The sequence below is a fragment of the Trypanosoma theileri genome, assembly GCF_002087225.1.
Source record: "Trypanosoma theileri isolate Edinburgh chromosome Unknown TM35_Tth_41_V1, whole genome shotgun sequence".
In the NCBI taxonomy this organism is placed as follows: Eukaryota; Euglenozoa; class Kinetoplastea; order Trypanosomatida; family Trypanosomatidae; genus Trypanosoma; species Trypanosoma theileri.
This window is the reverse complement of record NW_021639883.1, coordinates 184,506-204,125: the sequence shown is the minus strand read 5'-3', so window position 1 is coordinate 204,125 and position 19,620 is coordinate 184,506. Positions and strand designations below refer to the sequence as shown.

Sequence of the window (19,620 nt, the reverse complement as noted above, 5' to 3'; positions counted from 1 at the left end):
TTTTTTTTCTTTGTAGTTATCATTTTGGTTTAATATTATTTTTTATTTTTACTTTTTTTTTTGTTTTCGCTCGTTGATAATATATAGTTAGTGTGTTAATCAGAAAAAAAAAAAAAGACGAAACTAAACAGAATGCGACGCTTTATCCTCTCAGCACGTAAGACTAGTGCTGTTTCTCTTCTCTTGCAGGGTTACTTTATGGCCACTTCTTCGGTATCTATTCCTAATCCTGATTCTACTAATATTAGTACTAATATTGTTAATACTACTACTGAGATTTCTTCAACTCAGCAGAAGGGATTAAATAAGAATAATAACTCTCCACCATTAGTTGCGCTTCTGGCTTCTGTTGTTTCTGAACTGCAACATCGATCTAAAGATGCAACGAGACAAGATACTGTTTCTATGCCATCACTTAAACTCCAACCGGAGGAATTAATAAACGCCTTCAGTAAATATATTCGCCGTGAAGATGAATTAACAGAGTTGTGTCGATCTAAAGTTCCCTCTGTTCGTCGACATTTCTTAACCATACGAGCCCAACGTTCACATCTTTCCACACTACAGCGGGATATTCTTTTACATGAGATCTCACGAATAGTAGAGAAGAGAGAAATTCCACCAACCGTGGCTGCTCAACTATTTCGTTCTCATTGGCCAGATCAAATGATGGATGTTGCGGGAAGTCGTCATCACTCTTTCCTTACCCGCAGCTTTACTGCGTGGGTAACGCAATTACTGCATGAAAAGAAATTAACAAGTGGAGAGGCTCGTCAAATCCTCACATTTTCTCCTCGAGTCTTTAATGGACAAGTGGCGCTGGTGGGATCTCTGGTGGAGTGTGCGCTGGCGGATATGAATAGCAACAGTGATGCGGAGCCGCTGATTCAACTCATGTGGGCTGTGAATAATGCCAAGACACATGCCCCTCATCATTTCTGGCAACGTGCGGTGGAAATGTTGGCAAAGAAGAATCGTTCACTGCGAGATCAGGTAGGAGATGCCATTCACAGTAGTATAAATACAAAAAAAAAGAATGAAAGTGTGAAGGGTAAAATAATAAAAACAACAACAACAGAAACAACACATATGCCTGTGGGTCATGTATTCTCTGGATTAACAACACGACAATTATTTCGTATACTTCGTGTACTAAAACGAGAGCAATGGTGTGGAGATGTTCCAACTATTTATGATTTTGTGGATAAGGCGTTAAAGAATATTGTTTTTGAGGCAGAGGCATTAAGTGCGGCAGATGATAAACCGCATGGGAAACCACTCACACGAAAAGAAATCATGCAACGTGTACAAAAAGCTTCTGGATTAACACCATTAGAACTTCTTTCACTTATGCATATTGCGGGAGAAATTGGTTTAGACATTCATGTTTCTCTCGCACGGGTATCGGATTATTTACTTGCACCTATGGTGGTATATCTTAATCGTGAACAACTTCTTTTGCTAACAACATGTGTTCGTAAAACACGATGTGATTCTCTTCAATTGGTTCAGGCAATTGTAGATACCATTGTTCAAAGAGGTATTACTTATCCAAGCAGTATTATTTTATGTAAAGCCACTTTACGAACCGTTATGCAGAAAACTTCACTCTTATCTCAACTCACACTTGCCCCTTTTATGGATCATATATTTGGTCTCTGTGAGAGATATAAGTATGGAATGCGGGCTTCTCAAATATTGGATTGGGTGGAATTATTATATGCACTTTCAAGAAGATATGCCCCAACTTCTTCTGTTGGAATTCGTGTTCGTGCATGTGTGGAGTCTTTCGCAGCTCCACTACGTGCGATGTTGTCTGTTGGTGCGGTTCCCACTTCTCTCATCTCACGCGTGTTGGAGCACTCTGTTATTCTCGGCATGCGGCACCAACCACAGTACCCACTCACAGAGAAGTTGTGGGAGGAACGGAATGCGGTGGTGAATAAGAAAAATCGTAAATCTAAACAAGCCGTAAAGGAGGAAGAAGAGGAAGAGGATGAAGTTTCACTGCTAGATTCACATGATGGTATAGAAACAACAACGAGAATAAAAGAAGAAGAAGATAATAATCATAATATATCTACATTTACTACAGATGATGTGAATAATTCGTTTGGTGGAGAAATTGCACGTGCTGCTTTAGAAGTATATGAAGATCTTATTTACACCTACGAACGACAAATGGTTTTACGACATTCACTTTCAACGGAAGAAATGAATCGTCTACGTGCGACCTTTCACCGTGTTGGTTTGTATAATCTCTTTGTTGGGGCATTCCTATTTAAACAACTACATCTTTTACCTAATAGAACTGCTATTAACATTTCTACACAATTCAATTCAGAAACACCACCACCGCAGGCACTCTCTGCATGGATGGAGCGTGAGATCAGCAGCATCATTGACTCTCGTCTACAAACCATGAAGAAATCACTATCCTCTCATACCAATTCCACAGAAAATACAATAAACACAGTAAATACATTAAAGTATTCCCTTCTGCGGGTATTTGGTCAACGTCAATGCGATGCGGTGAAGGTACGGCGATTTATTCAACTTGTGCGGGACTCCCCACTGTTGTTATCCCGCCAGCGCCGCAGTGTGTGGGAGTTCATTTCTCTTCTCGCCCAGCAGTACGGTGGGCCGGAGGAACAGGCAATGGCACAGGAGTTGCTCACAAAGGCACTCTACTAGTGGAGAAAAGGAAAGAAAGAAGGAAAGAAAGAAAGAAAGAAGCCATCAAATAGGAAGAAGGGAATGAAGGAAAAGAGAGAGAGAAAAGCAGAGGTTTTTAAAAAAGAAGAAAAAAGAAAAAGAAAAAAAAAAGAAATTGAAGGTGGAGAAGAAAAAAACAAAAACAAAAGAAAAACCCCCTGATTTTCAGAGAAGAGGAAGAAGAGGGATATTTACTAACGGAAGAGCAAAATGCATGCCAATTATTTGAGTGTGTATTTTTTTTATTTTGTTAAGTTGATCACATTCATTAAGGAGTTATACAGGCACGGATTTTTTTTTCTTTATTTCTTCTTCTATGCCTGATTCTCTCATTGTTGTTATTGTTGTTGTTATTATTCTTGTTTTTTTTTCTATGTTTCTCTCTATTTTTATAATTAACGTCTATTCGATTTATGTGTTCTTTAAGATATCTATTACCATTTTCCTTTTAGTTTCTTTTCTCAGTGCAGTATTCTTCTGCAATTTCTTTTCTGTAGGTTTTTTTGTTATTTGTTTCTGTGTTTTGGTTTGTTTCCTTCCAGCTCACAGTTCATCACAGAGAATATATATAATAATAGTAATAATAAAGGATTAAGTGAATAACATCAATAGGAATTATTGGAATTATAAAGGAACATCAAAAAAAAAAAGAAAGGAAAAAGAAAAACGTGTATCGAAACAGAAGAAAAAAAAATAAATTAATTAAATAAATAATAAATAATAATTCCCTATTGTGTTAACGTACAATATTCCCTCATGTATCGTCGTTACTCACGTGGTGTAGTGAATCCAACGGTATTTCATCCCATCATCACATCTGCAGTTGCGTGGTGTTCATCAGGGAAAGATCCATCAGAGCCACCGAAGCCACGCCGCACAGTTCGTCGTGTTTTACCGTCTGATGAAGAGATGGCGGAATTACATAATGTAGATCGGGAGGCCGCTGCGGCTGTTCATATTAGTCGTGAAGAGTCTCTACTCGCAAGTGTGTCTGTGGAACCCATGCGGTTTGCTTCCACTGCAGATATTTCTTCACGCATGCGTGAAGATCCCTTTTCAGATCCAATGGATGATGATCATGATGATAATGCTGTAGAAGAAGGTGTTCATTCATATTATAATGGAATGAATGAAATGGAAAGAGAGGAGAATACATTATTGCGGGAATCACACTCTACAAAGGCATCACCGCCTATTGATATCCTTCTTCAACAACAACAGCAGGGAGAAGAAGAAGAAGGGAATGTTAATGCTTCTACTGCTTATGCTGGTGTTGATAAGAGTTATGGTAATGAATTTCATACAGATGGTTCGGCCTCTCGTATTCTTGAACGACAGGAATATTTACGTACCGTTGAAGTAACAGAATTAGTGGAGATATTAGTATTGTATCTTCGTGCAACAGAAAATAAACGATTAGTATCTGCTGAAGAGGAACATGTTTTATTCCCTGTTATCATGGATCGATTGAATGAATTACATATTCAACAAATGCTTGATATTGTAGAATGTCATTGGGCACGATCTACACTGGTCCGGTATGGGATTAAATTTAAAGATATGGTACGTGATCGAATTGCGGTTATTGCTTCTACAGCAGCCAAAGGAGCCTCACAGGAAGTTGAACGTGTGAAAGATACAGAGAGTAATCCATATAATGATAACGATGATGATATGGATGATGGAGCTGTATATATACATGAAGTAAAGAAAAATACATTAGATCCTATTCTTCTTAACGCACGTGATGAAATGAATGCAGAGGGGGTATTACGTTGTATTATTGTAATGGGTATGAGTGCAGGTAGACGTAAACGAGATTTACAATTTTTTCAAGCATTAGGAATATTCCTTGTACATCATATTAATCGATATAAAGATCCACAAGATCTTGTTCGTGTGTTAACGGCCTTTGCACGTGCAAAGATTATTCCACCGAAGGGATTTCTCGCTCTCTTAGGGCGTCGCTTTGCGGTACTAAATAAACGAAAACCATTAGGTGCTCTACCGAGTTATAGAGCTTTGGTAAATCTTTACAAAATGGGGCATGATCAAATGAATTCATTTAAATTTCTCGCCAATTGCATATATGAGACGATTGAAACTAATATTAAGAATGAAAAGAAACATGAACGGTTGATAGAATTACAACGTAAGAAAGAAGAAAAAGAAAAAGAAGAAGATGCTCAACTTCATTCTTCTTCTTCTTCATCCACTACTACTACTAATATGAATACAGTAAATCAAACATTAGAAAAAAAGTCTGCAGATACTGCAGCTATTATAGGTGATCTTGACCCACAGTTGTTGGTGGTTGTACGGGCAAGAGAACGCTTTAAGCGTTTAACAGAGTTAAAACCATCTATGTTCACAAAACTTCTTCTTGTTCTCGCACGGTTTGGGGCTCCTCATCAACAATATTTACGTCCTACTATAAAACCACTTATTCTTCCTATGTTAGGATCTTTTCCACCACCAAGTTTTTCTCGTCTTTTACGTGCCATGCGTTTATTTCGAACAACAGATCTTGAACTTATTGATCCAATTATTAATTACATAGTAGATGATATTGGTGCTGCTGCTGTTCTTTCTGAAGATATATTGGAATTACTTCGTATCATATCTCCACCAGATGTACCTGTTCCTCAGAACCTCACTAAATTTATTACACTTTGTGAACAGGTATATTCTAATAAGGATGAACATTTATCTCGTCCTATTCGTCCTAATGAGATGTGTGCGGTTGCCGCGGTTCTATTGCAAATTCAACGTAAAGATGATATTCCACTTGAAGCTTTAGATCCTCTTACACGTCTTATGGAGAACTTTGCAGGTCGTTTACGTGAATTAATGAAGTTGCATGTTGTCTCACTCACGCATGTGGATATATTTACAGATCTCTGTCGTCAACAACAACATCCTGATATCTCTGGAAATATATCTGCCCTTAGTAAAGAAAGACGTGAAGTAAGTATAAACGAGGGAGATGATGAGTATTACAGTCATCTTGATATTGATGTACGTGAGACCTTTCATAAGATGATGCTTGTAAATGATTACAACACGTATGGTCAATATCGCCCAACGCCTGGTGTACTTCAGGTAGACTTTAAACAAGCCTTAACAGAAGTGAGTGCGTTTGATGTGTTGGAGGCCACACACCTGTTTGCTCAGGCATTTCCAAATGCCCTGCAGCCCACAGTAGAGAGACATCTTAGTCGAAGTATCCTTGCAAAGCTTGGGAATAGTGGAGAAGAAGTTATTACACCCGAACACACTGTTGTGCTGCGTCCTCCGCGAGAGTTACTTCTTACGAAGGGAGATCTTTTGAAGTTTGTGGAATTACTTCAATTGACACCACTAAAGCGAGTGAAAACTTCTACACTTGTCTGGCGATTTGTGGAGGAAAAAGCAAAACGATTGAAGATGATGGAGGTACTCGAAAAGGCAAAACAACAACAGGTAGAGGCTTCTCAACTCTCCGTTTAAATGCTTCAAATGGTGTGAGAAAAAAAAAAAGGTAAAGAGAATCCATATATGTACTGCAGAGTTTTTTTTTTGTCGTTGGTTAGGGCAACTCACATTTTATTTACATGTGAAATATTATTTGTGTAATGGTGTGCACTATATTACTGTATTGAAAGGAAAAGAAAGGAAAAAAAAAAACGTTGGGTAGGTGTTGTGTATGCATGTATTTATATATGTTTGTGTAGGTGTGTGTAGTGCTTACATTTATAATTCTTTTTTTTTTCTTTACTTAGAATAAGAATGAACATAAATACATTGTTATTATTATTATTTCTTGGACCTGAGTATTATCGTGCTTATCTCTACAGAGACAGATATAGATATACGTACTTGTAGAGTATTTTCAGGAGATAAATATACTCTTTCTTTCTTCTTATTATTATTTTTCCCCCTTTATCTCTTTCCTTATCTATGACTTCATATGTGTGTTTTCGACACATTGAAAAAAAAGAAAAAAAAAACTGAGGTGAAACACTCTCTGTTTCTTTATTGTATTTATTTATTTTTTACGCAAAACACATTCACAATATCCTTTCTCTATATCAGCAATAGTAATAATATTAGTAATAGTAATATTAGTAGTAATGACGGACACATCCGTACCATTCTCAGCTGAATTTCACTTAAATACCTCAAAGTTATCAGAGGATGATGCCTGTTTAGAGTGGCTTAAAGAACGTTATAGCCGAACAGGTACGGTTCATCAAGAGCAACAGAAAATGAAAAATAACAATAATAATTCAAATGAAGGTGAAGATTTATTTTTAATTAACTTAGAGAATGATGTAGCTGCCTGTGCTACCCATCGCTGGGCCCACTTCTCTCAACAATCCCCTCTCTACGGAGCGAGTTCACAGGCTTTACATTCTAGAAAGGTATCTGGCACAGAACTACGTATTGAAAAAAACACAGCAGAGGTTGAAAGTGGAAAGTACAATGTATCCCTTCAGGATTCCAATAACATTGGTAATAAAAATGAGTATCCCTCACTTTTACAAACAGAACCTTCACGTCACATCTTTACTGAGGCACTGCGCAAGAGAAATCATCAAATATTAACAGAAAAGATTGAGGCAGCAGCAGCAAGAACAACAACAGCAGCAGGAGAAGATAAAAAGTTATCAAGACCTTTTTTCGGTGGTTACATCTCTTCCCCAGTAATGGCTGGTCCTACACGTTTTCTCCTATTTCCACAATGGATGCATGATACTGCTCTTGGGGAGAAAAAGATGCAGGAAGTTCCTTATTTTCTGCGAGGTAGCATTAAACGAAACAAATTGGATTTCGGTAAATGTAATCTGGAGAAGAAAACAGATAAAGGTAGAAGAAGTTTACAACAATTATTCCAAGAAATTATTTTTAACGCATCTTTTTCAAGAAAATTTTCAATATCAATACCTAGATGGCATTTTTTTCAAAATATAGATGCTATACGTACCGATTTGTATTTTAACAATCGTAATTCAGAACAATCATATTTTGGTAATCAAAATAAAACAACAACACCAATAACAACAACAACAACAGTAAAAGGAACAAGTGAAAATGAAGAAAATATAAGTAGTAATAAAGCAGAGAAAATTATTACTGTTGGATTTCGTGATGCTGGGGTACGTACTTCTCTCTTTTCACACAATCCACGTCATTCTATTATGTTGGATAGTGCTTATCGTGTTTCAACCAATTTATCCAATTCTCCGGAATCAGAACAGGCAGTGGCTTCTCTTGTGGTCACAAAAGGATTTGATAGTGCTGTTCAACGATTTACTAATAAACTTCTTCGACATATTTTTCCAAATGGAAGATATCACCTTCAGTTTTCTGCAGGTTCTGGTGTAGAGTATGTCACCGATGATACACCATGGACATTATTTGGAAAGCTAGCAACAGAGTGGTGGGTGGATTTGCCTATTCATAAACGTTTACTGTTTCGTATTCGAAATCAGTCAGCACTTGTGCATCCATTCACTAAACCATTAAGAAATACACTACCTACATCTGTACTTGATGAAAATGATGAAGAAGTAATGCGAGATGATGAACTTATTAATGAAAATAGTGGAAGTTCTAGTGTAACTAATGATGCTCTTATTCCTGTTGCTGCTACTACTACTGCTGATACACATAGTCTTTTCTGGGCTACACAAGGTCCACGTTGGGATTCTAATCTTGTTCGTGGTTTCAGAGATGATCATCCATCAATGCACTACGCATCACGTTGGTATACCTTAGTATCAGCTGAACTTTCTATAAGTCGCAATAAGAACGGTAAAAATAATACAACTGGTTCATGGAATATGCCTTCTGGTTTATTGTATGCAAATGCGTGTTTAACAGACTCTTTTGCACATCCACCACGAGCATCTGTAGGGTTTTCTTTCACTGGAGCACCAAGACGTACGATAGATGCGTTTAACGCACTTACATCTACTACTTTTGAGTGTAGTTTTAACTGGTGGTTGCACTTTGGTAAGGAACAGGTTTCTTTGGTTTCTGGACTTTCTACTGGACAGCGAGCAGAGGATTCTATTCTGCGCCTTTCGCCATCAGAAACTTTTAAACATTTGCGCTGCGGCCTAACGTGGCGTATTTAATTTTGATAAAAAATATGCAATACTGAGAAGAAGAAAAAGAATACTTTTTTTTTTTTAATAATATGGTGGGAGTAAAATGAGTCACTCTCTTTAAACCATATATTATATTATAGTGTATATATATATATATATATATATAATTTTTATCTTGAATTATTGTTGTTTAAATGTATATTTCATTATTTCTCTAGTACGACTTTTATATTATTCTATACGGTTAATTAGGATACTTTTAATATTTATCACAATTGCGAAACCTATTATTTAAAATTATTTCTCATATTTATGGCAATGGTATTACTTCCACTTGAGGACTATACTATTCACTTTTCAAAAAGAAAATAAAAAAGCGTATTTTTTTTTCCACACGGTTTTATGAATTATTTTCACTTTTCTATTATCATGTTAGTAGTAGGTGTATACATTTGTAGTATAATAAAGTGATGAACGTAAATGTTATAGATGCCACAGCTGAGGCTCTTCCACTGGAGCTTCTTAATGCCACGAACAAGGAATTGACGGCGCAGCTCTCACGTCATGAGCAGATGTGTGAAGAAAAGATGCGTGAGGTGGATGACCAGCGGCGTCGACTTCAATTTGTGAAGGAGCACCTTGGAAATGTGCGTGGTGAGATTGTGAATACGCAGAGTCTGGTGGAGAGCAAGCGACGTGCGGTGGAGTCTGAGACACATATGTATCGTCTTCTTGATCGTGAGTGTGGTCGACTGCGTCAGACCCAGTCACATATGGCGGCGCAGCAGGCGGAACTGCAAGAGCAGCTACAAGCGGTGCAGAACCGTGTGTTTCAAGAAAATCTTCGCATGGCGGAACTTAAGAATGCAATGCAGTTCAACCAGCAGGAGCTTGAGGAGTGGGATATTGCCCGCAAGCAGAAGGAGGCGGACGAGGAGGCTGTGGCACGATATGCGAAGAATGACGAAGCGCGTGTGCGGCAGCTGACAACATCTGTAGAACGTCTTGAGGCGCGTTTGCGTGAGCGGCGAGGGGAGTTAGAGGAGGCGGTGATGTCTACACGCCACGCACAGGCGGAGCTCGACCGCGCGGCTGCGGAGTACCGCCGACTGCACAGCGACCGCGGCTCGCTGCTGGGCGAGTGGGAGGCGGCCGTGCGGGGCATTCGCGAGCGGGACGAAGCGATCCGCGCGGCCGCTGGTCGCTACGCGTCGGGGGCTTCGTGGCTTGAGGAGCGGCGGGCGGTGCGGCTGGCGCTGGAGGACGACTTGGAGGCGGCGCGGGCGGACGGCGCGGCGGTGCAGGCGGCCATTCGCGAGCGGGAGGGGCGCGCGGAGAAGAGCCGCGGTGTGCGAGCCGCACTCGACGCACACGTCACAGCACTAGAGGAGGAGGTGGAGGCGATGCGGGAACAACTCGCACGCGCTGTGCGGGAGCGCAATGACGCACGCATTCGTCTCCAGGATACCCGAGATGGGGTGAATAAAAAGAACAAGCAGTATGAACGTATTGTGGCACAACGTGCAGACACCAAAGAGCAGGTGCAAAGCGCAGGTGAGAAGACAAGTGACCTTGAGCAGCAACGCGCTACTATTGCACGACTACTGCAGGAGGCACGGGCTACGGACAGACGCCTTGAAAGAGAGGTGGATGATCTGAAACGCGAACAATTTGCTGTTGGCGAACGTCTGCACGCTGCATACCAGCAGCAGGACACACTTATCGCAGAGATCAGCGGTGGACAGGCGCAAGGTCGTAACCTCAAGGCAAAAATCAACCAACTTGATCGTGAGTCCTTCACACAGCAAGAGGTGCTTTACGGAGTTGAGTTTAATGTACAACAGATGCAGCGCAAGGTGAATCGTGCCAAGGGAGAACGAACGGAGGAGGAGCGGAACAAGTTAAATGAAAAGATTGCAGCACTTCAGAGTAGTCTGGATGAGCTAGCGAAGCAGCAGCGGGCGTTGGAGACGCAGGTGAAACGTGTGCGGGAAGAGACACGGCAGGCAAACATTGAGGTTGAGAAACTTAGCGCTCAGGAGAGGAGTGCTGGGGAAAAAACTCTTCAACTGCGTCTTGGATGTGACAGCTGTGCGACAGAGTTAAGTAAACTACGCAAGTTGCGCGAGGACGAACTGGTGAAGGTTGATACACAGGAGTTGCAGTTACAGGGATTGAGACGTACGTTGCACCAACGTAGCGGAGAGTTGGGCAACCTGGAGCAGCAAAAGCAGCAACTCTCTATGGATGTCGCTGAGCGGCTAGCCGAAATTAGTGTACACCACGAGGTGCTCCGCATGGATGCAAAGCTTGTTGAGGACGAGCGACGACGGCTTGTTGCAGAGCTTCAGCAACGCCAGAAGAACCTCACTGCGCTGCGTAACCGCTACGACGTTCGTGTGGGTCGCATGGACCCTCAGCAGGCACTTTGGTCGCAGGCCCAACTTGTTATTGAGGCGGCGAAAGAACGAGAAACACTACAACTCAAGGGAGATGCACTTGACGCACGTGTAGCACGGCTTGAGCGAGAACTGGTTAAATTGGAGCGCACACTGCAGATTATACGTGCGAGTAACTCGAACTATCGTCACATGTTTGACCGCGTACAAGAGGACCACGAAGAAGCCAAGACGAAGCGTGCACTGCAGGCTAAGCAACGTGAATTAAAAGCCATCATCAGTCGTCGTACACTAGAGACAAATGACTATCAACAGCTCCTTTACGGTAAAACGCACGAGCTACAAGAGGTGCAAGCACAGAAAGAACGAGCATTAAATACTGTGGAGGATCTCCGTCAGGCGTGCGGACAGGTGCACGAGTCCATCCTTCAAGGAAGAGAGGCGCTTATACGCTACGATCAGGCTATTCAGAAGGCTCGCTCCACCGTTATTCCAGATGTTGCGGCGGATGTTGAACTGCTGGAAAAACGTCAGCATCAGGAGGCGTTAGTGGGCCGTGTGTTGCAGTTGGCTCAGCGACACAGTGAAACTGCAGCGGACACTGCGCGTGCACTTATGATAGAGCGTCATGTTCTTGCGTAGCATGTGTCTTCTTTTTTTTTTTCTTTTTTTTTCTTTTTGTTGTTGTTATTCTACCCTGCTACGTATGTATGTTGATGACGACGATGATACTTATGATGATAATAATGGTGGTGCTCTTCTCCATGTATAAATCTTGAATTACATCCTCCTACCTGCTTTAGTATTCTGTAACCACATTCTTATCCCATTTTTTTTTTTTTTTGAGTTTCCTCTTTATTCTGCTTTACTAACTTCTCTCTCTCTTCTCTTTGTTGTTGCAGCTATATAGCAGAGTCAATAACATGTCTGATATGAAGTGTCCGTCGTGGATGTCGCAGGAAGACTTTTTGCGTTGTCGCACAGACCCATACCGTGCCCTTGATGCAGGGCAACGATACGTCAATGCCATCCGAAAGAATATCCTAGAATTAGAGGCGTCAAACAAAGCGTTGGAGGCACACCCAGTTGTGCGACTCGCCCAGTCAAAAGATAATTTTGAAAAGCTACGGTCGGAGCACTTAATACTTGGTGATACATACCACAACCAGCTGCAACAGCGCAACGCACTTCTCAATGTTGCTGAGGCTCTTCGTGGGGAGAAGCGTGGGCTACTTATGGATATCAATGCCGCACGTCGAGGTGTGATGCTGCGTCGAGTTGAGTATGATGCAGCAGAAGCAGAGTACAGGCGACTTGAGGGACAGCAAAAGGTACGTGCAGCACAAGTAGCGGTACAGGAGTCTCAGATAGCGTCTCTAACTGATCTGGAGCGAGAGTGTGATGAACGTCTTGCCGCGGTGCGTGCAGAATTTAGTACATTAACATCTACTCTCGAGAACGTATCACTACAGACACGCTCGTTGTCAAGTCTTCGTAAGCACCTTGAAACGACTCATGCAGAGCAGAAACTTGCGGCAGAGGCACTTGAAAAAAATGTAGCGGAGCGAGAAGCGTTGCTACAGTCAGCAGTAATCGAGTTGTGGGACTACAAAACGGAAATGTCAACGCGTGTGGTGTCATTGCAGCGTCTGGCAGAGAATCGCCAGGACGAACTGAAACGTATGCGACGACTCAGTGAGCATGAGATGGACACGCTGGCGGCACAAAACAAATCGCTTGGGGATGAGCTGAAAACGACAGCTGAAGCACTTATGCATGTCCGCAATGAGTCGAAGATGTTTACAAACACGACAAGGGAAAAAATTGCTCTTCTGAAGTTAGATGCACAGAGGTACACAGGTATTGTGGAACTTGTGGAAGAACAGAATGTAGGACTGCGTGACGCGATTCATCGTGCCCAGGAACAACTACGACAGACCACTGCCCATACCAGCGAGAAAGATAATATCAATAACAAGAACCTGATAGAGCAAGCAAATTTTATCAGTAAAGTACACATGGAGCTTCAGTGCACGCTAGAAGATCTGCGAATTGTTGAGGCACAGCTTTGTACCGACTGCCGTCAGCAGCTAATTGGGGAATCTGAACCGATGCAGGATCGCGAGGAAAATAAAAAGAATATATCTTTGGAACATATTGGTGATCGTTTCTCTGTGATTCCACCCTTCTCACCTAATGACGTTAAGAAAGACATCCTTCTCGATGCCAGTTCTGTGTGTGGTGTTGTTGCATTACCCAAAGCAGAAGAAGAAGAAGAAGAGCTGTCCCGTTTACGAGATGCATTGGATGCACTGAATCGTCAGCTACTCCAGGAACGCGCTACGCGTGAAGGTGAGCGTCAGTTAGAAGATGAACGCCGGACGAATCGTGATGCCATTGAAGAGTCAACACGACGTGCCGATGCGGAGCGGCTGCGGCTTGAGAGACAGGACGCTACAAAGAAAGATGCTGGTGAAGTTGTTCTAACCTACACGGTGCAGTTCGTTGATGGAAGCCAAAAGCGTGTGGACGCATTTCCAAGCGACACCGTGGATGCTCTTATTTCGCGTGTGGCTCTTCGTGCTGGCATTCTGAAATACGACCGCTTTCACCTTGCCCAACTCGTTGAGGAGGGTGGCATCGTTGGAACGGTGTACCGCCACCTGCAACGCGACTCAACACTGCTGGCGGAAGGAGTTACACCGCAGACGGTTCTTCTTCTTCGCATAAAACACTACAAGAGACCACTGCTCTGGGATGACCCCGTTGTACAAGAGTGGTTCTTTCGCCAGTTGCAGCAGCATGTGGTGTGTGAGTATTATCCGGTGGGCGAAGCAGTTGCGGTGCGGCTCGCTTCTTACGAATTACAAGCCGTATTCGGTGATTACACGGCTCAGAAGGCGTTGCTTTACTTTGACCAGGTGGGACTTGAGGCATACCTTCCGATGTCTGTATCGGCACACACATACGACTACTGGCAGCAACGACTGGCTGCCAACCACAGGTATCGTTCTGGGTTGACAGCCAGTCAGGCTCGGACGGGTTACATTGACGTTCTTAGCACAACACCATGGTGGGGTTTCACCTTCTTTGATGTTCGGGACCGTGACAACCGCCCGTTTCTCGCAGGTGTAGCGGAGGATGGCTTGTACATCTTCAGCACGACAAAGCAGGAATGCCTTGATGAGATTAGCTTTACCGATCTTCTGGGTTGGGAGAAATGTCACACTGGCGTTGTTGTGAGGCGCCGTGGGTCCAGTAAGATGACGTTATACGGTACGAGCCAGCTGCAGGCCAAGGAGATGGTCGACCTGCTTAATGAGTACTACATGTTACTTCCACAAAACGCACGCGATGAATTGTGTATAGACATTATGAACATGGAAGTTGTACGCACTACTGTTGGCAACCCGACGTTATTTGAGTTTCCTGTGGTGCATCGCCCTCTCCCTCTGCTCTACGAGTCACGCGTGGAATTTTTGAAGGCAGCGTACATGTCGTTCTGCACAGAACTCGACGAGTTTGGACGTCAGCGTGCGCCGATACCTGCGCTGCTCCAGGCGATGGACCATGCTGTGGATAACAACACCACACTTCACACACTAGACCTATCAGGGTGCGACCCACCACTGGACGACTCTCACTTTTCTGCACTCGCCGATATTTTTCACTATGCGATGCTCGAATATGAACCCTCCTACAGGGATGATAGGTGGAGTGAAAACGTTACCATTACGACGCTACTGCTTTCGCAGCCTTCAGCGATGCGTCAGCTTTTGACCGCACTGTCTGTTCCTAAGATTTCTAGTTTCGCTGCAGCGCTTCCCTCCCTGCAGACGCTAGATATCTCCTATGTCTCTATTGACAACGCAGCAGAACATCTTGGCCGTGCTCTCTGTAGTGGCGCGAAGCAACTGCAGAGGCTTGTGCTGACAGGCTGCCGCATTGGAGCACGAGCACTGCAGTCTCTCTTGCTTCTGTTTGACTGCCAACATCCGAGTGCACTGGAACACCTAATACTAGAAGACAATTTTTTGACGCACGCTGCTCTTCACCCTCTCTGCGAGGTGATCATGAGCGGTCGCACCGTGTTAGTGGAGCTTAACGTGGCCTTCAACCGCATAGAGCCCTCCGGTATTGAGGCCCTTGTGAAGGCTGTACGCGTGGCACCGCGGCTGCATGTCCTTGATGTCTCTGGAAATCCGGGGCTGCATCCGCCATCGACGCGGGCGTATGCTCTGGTTGCGAGGGATACTGGTATTACTCGACTCTCCTTGCGCTCGTGCAATTTGCAATTCCCGCAGTTCGATCTACTGGACACGGAGCTGGCGTCCAACAGCGACATAACTGAGCTGGACCTTTCGCTCAACCCCATAGGCAAAGGTGTGGATATATTGGCAGCAAAGGAGATGTTTCGCTTCCTCCGTGGTTTCGGCTCAGTGAACCACGTGGAGGAACTGCGCATGAACGAGTGCAGCCTCTCTGAGGGTGAAGTGAGTGATGCATTGGGAGCCGCTCTTGGGGTCAACCGCACGCTTAGGCGTGTGGAGCTTCGTGGCAATGGTCTGGCATGCAAAACAGGTTTTCTTTCTCCACTGTTTAGTGATGCGGCTGGCACCCACCCCGCGCTATGCGTGTTAGACTTATGTGAAAACAACATCTCATATGCTGGGTGTATGCAGCTTTTTGCTTCTCTTGTGCGAAGTTCGTCTCTGCGTGAGCTACATATGAGTGGAAACAACATGGGCGTTACGACAGAACCGGCGAGCTACGCTGAGCTAGTGGCCCTCTTGGAGAACAGCGCCTCGCTTCAGGTAATCTCCCTTAGTAACACCGGGCTGCGTGATGAGGCGCTGCAGCAGCTGGGTGAAGGTCTCTCTCGTAACACTTCAGTGCACTCCCTCACAGCAAGTGGTAATGTATTTACGCCACTTGGTATTGCTGGATTTGCACGCCTTATCCAGTACAACACAGCGCTGAAGACACTGGACCTGTCGACTGAGGCACTTCGCGAAGATGAAGCAGTTTACGTAGACACACTCCGCCTACTATCGAGTGCAGGCAAACTGGATGAAGTACTGCTGTAGTAACATTTTGCCAACTGCGCACCTCACTAGATTTCCTATTATCGTACTTTTTCTAGGTATCGCTTTGTTTTTATCAATGGCTCTTCTGACAGAGTTTCTCTCTCTCCTTTCTTTGTGCTTTCTGTCCTTTACCTGTGGGCATAAATTCCCTTTGCATTCCGTCTCGCGTGGAGACTGTTTTTATTGCTATACACACTCCATCACCTTTCTCGTTTGTTTTGCTCTTATTTGTTTCTGTAGGCATACTAGTCACCCTATACAGCCAACTGAGATGTTCTTCGAAGAAGGTGAGGTGGGTGAGCTATCTGAAGGCAACCGATCGCCCAGCAACAGCAGCAGTGGCAGCGGTAGGGGTTCCAGCGTAGGCGACGTGCCGCTTCCACCTCTACCACCACCAACCCCACCGTCACAGATTAATGGAATGGCTACAGAGGAGATCTACAGCATCATCAAGGAGCTCCGGCGACAAATAGATGATCCGGCGAAGTATGAAGACATAAAGACAATGCTCAAGAAGGAGCCTTCCATCCTGCTTGCTGTGGCTCGTGTGCTGCACGAGTCAAGTCTGCTGCGGCGTACCGTTGTGAATGCAAACTCACAGGTGGAGGAGCAGGTGGTGCCACTCCCAGAGGCACCTGCACCGCCGCTGCCTTCAGGGTACAACAGCTGGGCGTGAAGGTAGAGCTCAAAGAACGAAAGGTGTGTGGTCAATTTTTTTGCCGTTGATGTAGCATCTGAAAAGTGGATGTCAATAGGTCCCCTTTACTTTTCTTCTCTCTTTTCAACGTTCTCTTTTCTATATAGTTTGATCAAGGATAAAGGGTGATACCATGACCCTGCAGGAGCGGCAATACACGTTGCCAGCCATGGGCGAACTGCGTTTGGTGGCTTCCACGGCAGTGCACGTACCGACAGTTGTCACGCTTCAACCGCTTGCAGAGGATGGTGGCGAGCAGCCGCGTGCAGATGTGTTTGGTACAGAGCTTTCACCTGGTGTTGCTGTACGCCTACCTGCTGGTCGCTTCTGTGGTGTCTTCTCCCCTACTGGGTGTACGTTAATCGTTTCCGCTCCATCTTCTGTTCACCAGTCGTGCTACGGCACAACGTGTGGCGCGACGTGGGCCCGCTCCATCGCCGACATCAATACGCACCTTGAGGTGCAGAGAGTGAAGGCGCGACGTAGTGGTGTGGAGGGATTGGGGCCACGAGCGCTCTTTGTCTCGGACCGTCGTGTTGCCGGGACCAGCACCTATATTCGAATGCTGACAAACTATGCTGTTCGTCTCGGTTACCACCCTCTCCTCCTCGATGCTGCGGTGGACGCACCTCGCTTCGGCTACCCTGGCCATGTTTCGTTGTACGCTGTTCAGCACACAGTGGATATCGAGGAAGAGATGTGCTTTGTTCCCTCTCTACACGCCCACCAGGGTGTTGGGAAGCACGAAGATCCTTCCCTCTTTATGCACGTTATGCGTGGCCTGATGCAATTGGCCACCGAGCGCATGGCGCGAAGCGATCGGTGCAGAGTGGGAGGTATTTTTCTTGATTATGGGATAATCCCACGCACTCTTGTTGAGGAGGCGGAAACGTGGGAGTGTTCAGAGGCGCGTCTAGAGGAGCGTAGCAGGACAAACCCCCTTGATGTTCTCGTTGACACTATCATAGAGGCTGATATTGACCATGTGTTTGTGGTGGGAAGTGCCTGGCTGCGCTTCAAGGTGGCACAGCGGCTGCAGCAGCGACTTGGTGCACCACCGGCCGTCTCGTGGACGACACCCTCGACTGTCTTTTGCAACGGCGGCCTGAAGGTGCAGCTCGCTCTGGTGGACGCGCTTCAATGTGGAGCCGTTGCTGAGGATGCTTTCTTCAAGCGCCAATGCTGGCTGCACTACTTCTTCGGTACCCGAACGTCGGCAGTAAAGCCAACGCTGCTCACATTGGAGCTTTCTCTCGTTCGCCTCGTCCAGATTGGGAGAGGTGATTCCCATTTTATGTCGACGTTCATGCCAATGGAGGATGACAGTGAGGATCAGTCGTCTCCAAAAACGCAGCGTGGTATCTCTCTCACGTATCTTCACCCGCAGGATTTCGATCTTACTGACCGTATACTAGCGATTAGCTCAGCCACGGAGCAGGAAGAACTACATGACGGAACACTCCAGCGTATTCCTTTTGCTGTGTTCGAGTCACGACTACGCCGTGGTCTGGTTATGGGTTTTGCATTAGTTGAATCTATTTCCCCCACCAAAATGACTATATTAACAAATGCAGCGGGAATTCGGAAAGAGAAAGGTCTTTGTTTCATCCTTACAGAGGAGCGCCTCCCAACACAACCTTCAACAGACCGTACCGGCGCTCTTATATGAAAGAACCAAGACAGAGTGCAATTGTCACATCAGTGAATACTTGCTTTTTCTTTTACAACAACCTCCATTTACCTCTTCAACATCTAATTACTGATCTGTGTTTGTACAATTATGCTTTTTCATATACCATATTATTCTCATTTCATTCGATACACTTTTTTCTAGGTTACCACTATAAGCAATGCACTTCCACACACCCCAGGCGATACGTGTGGCACACTGCGGCGGCGGTACGTCCCTCCGCCCGCTGCTGTGCCTCACTGCACTGCTGTGCCTCATCCACTTGCTGGTGTACACCCCACTCACAGCACTGTGCAAGGATACAGGAACTGAAAAGGACACTGTGAAGCTGTTGGCATTGAATATTACGGATCATCCAGTGTCGCCTCATACTTTACATGCTGCTGTTGCTGGTTTCAACGCGGCACTATGGTCCCGCAACTGTACTGTTGCTGATGGCATACGTGTTAAGATTGTGACCAAATACACGACGTTTGAGGCCTCTGAGAAGACTGTTGACGAGGCACTGACTGAGGACCCTGACATTCTGGCAGTACAAGGACTTTTCGGGGATACTGCTGTAGAGCTCACTCTGCCTGCCATTGCAAAGCACCGTAGTGTTGCATTTGCTCCCTTTGCTGCGTTTTCTAGCTTGAGAACGTGGAATCCCGTTGTATACTTTTTGCGTCCTGAGCCTGCTGCTGAGCTGCTTGCACTCGTGAACCATGCTGTGAATAAGCTTCATGTACGCAGACTTGGATTTATGTATCTCCAGAATAGTTTGTTTGGAAAGGGTGATTACGAGCAGGCTGTACGAGTCATGTCTGACATGGGTTATGAGCTTTGTGGTGTGTTCACTTTGAACAGCTCACTTAGTGAACCTGCTGACGAAGCAGTTTTCAATGCTACGTGGGATGCGTTTGCGGACACCCGCCCACAGGCTGTGATTGTGTTTGGT

The 19,620-nt window shown here is 44.7% G+C and overlaps 8 protein-coding genes across 8 annotated transcripts; all 8 read left to right on the top strand.

Annotated features, from left to right (window-relative positions):
- Nucleotides 1-132: 132 nt before the first annotated feature.
- Nucleotides 133-2,694, top strand: TM35_000411750 (uncharacterized protein; the record flags this gene model as incomplete). Its single annotated transcript, XM_029029883.1, has 1 exon — nt 133-2,694. The coding sequence occupies one exon, from the start codon at nt 133-135 to the stop codon at nt 2,692-2,694; it is 2,562 nt and encodes an 853-aa protein (XP_028878871.1).
- A 777-nt stretch (nt 2,695-3,471) lies between these two features.
- TM35_000411740 (uncharacterized protein) lies at nt 3,472-6,204 on the top strand (the record flags this gene model as incomplete). The annotated part of the gene is made up of 1 exon (XM_029029882.1): nt 3,472-6,204. One exon carries the CDS (start codon nt 3,472-3,474, stop codon nt 6,202-6,204), a length of 2,733 nt encoding a protein of 910 aa, XP_028878870.1.
- A 623-nt stretch (nt 6,205-6,827) lies between these two features.
- TM35_000411730 (uncharacterized protein) lies at nt 6,828-8,837 on the top strand (the record flags this gene model as incomplete). The annotated part of the gene is made up of 1 exon (XM_029029881.1): nt 6,828-8,837. One exon carries the CDS (start codon nt 6,828-6,830, stop codon nt 8,835-8,837), a length of 2,010 nt encoding a protein of 669 aa, XP_028878869.1.
- A 443-nt stretch (nt 8,838-9,280) lies between these two features.
- TM35_000411720 (uncharacterized protein) lies at nt 9,281-11,851 on the top strand (the record flags this gene model as incomplete). The annotated part of the gene is made up of 1 exon (XM_029029880.1): nt 9,281-11,851. The coding sequence occupies one exon, from the start codon at nt 9,281-9,283 to the stop codon at nt 11,849-11,851; it is 2,571 nt and encodes an 856-aa protein (XP_028878868.1).
- A 281-nt stretch (nt 11,852-12,132) lies between these two features.
- TM35_000411710 (putative ribonuclease inhibitor) lies at nt 12,133-16,296 on the top strand (the record flags this gene model as incomplete). The annotated part of the gene is made up of 1 exon (XM_029029879.1): nt 12,133-16,296. The coding sequence occupies one exon, from the start codon at nt 12,133-12,135 to the stop codon at nt 16,294-16,296; it is 4,164 nt and encodes a 1,387-aa protein (XP_028878867.1).
- A 271-nt stretch (nt 16,297-16,567) lies between these two features.
- On the top strand, nt 16,568-16,972 carry TM35_000411700 (uncharacterized protein; the record flags this gene model as incomplete). Its single annotated transcript, XM_029029878.1, has 1 exon — nt 16,568-16,972. One exon carries the CDS (start codon nt 16,568-16,570, stop codon nt 16,970-16,972), a length of 405 nt encoding a protein of 134 aa, XP_028878866.1.
- Nucleotides 16,973-17,126: 154 nt separating this feature from the next.
- On the top strand, nt 17,127-18,662 carry TM35_000411690 (putative mucin-associated surface protein (MASP); the record flags this gene model as incomplete). The annotated part of the gene is made up of 1 exon (XM_029029877.1): nt 17,127-18,662. The coding sequence occupies one exon, from the start codon at nt 17,127-17,129 to the stop codon at nt 18,660-18,662; it is 1,536 nt and encodes a 511-aa protein (XP_028878865.1).
- A 181-nt stretch (nt 18,663-18,843) lies between these two features.
- Nucleotides 18,844-19,620, top strand: TM35_000411680 (receptor-type adenylate cyclase; the record flags this gene model as incomplete). Its single annotated transcript, XM_029029876.1, has 1 exon — nt 18,844-19,620. A coding segment is annotated over one exon (777 nt), but the record flags the coding sequence as incomplete, so codon positions are not given.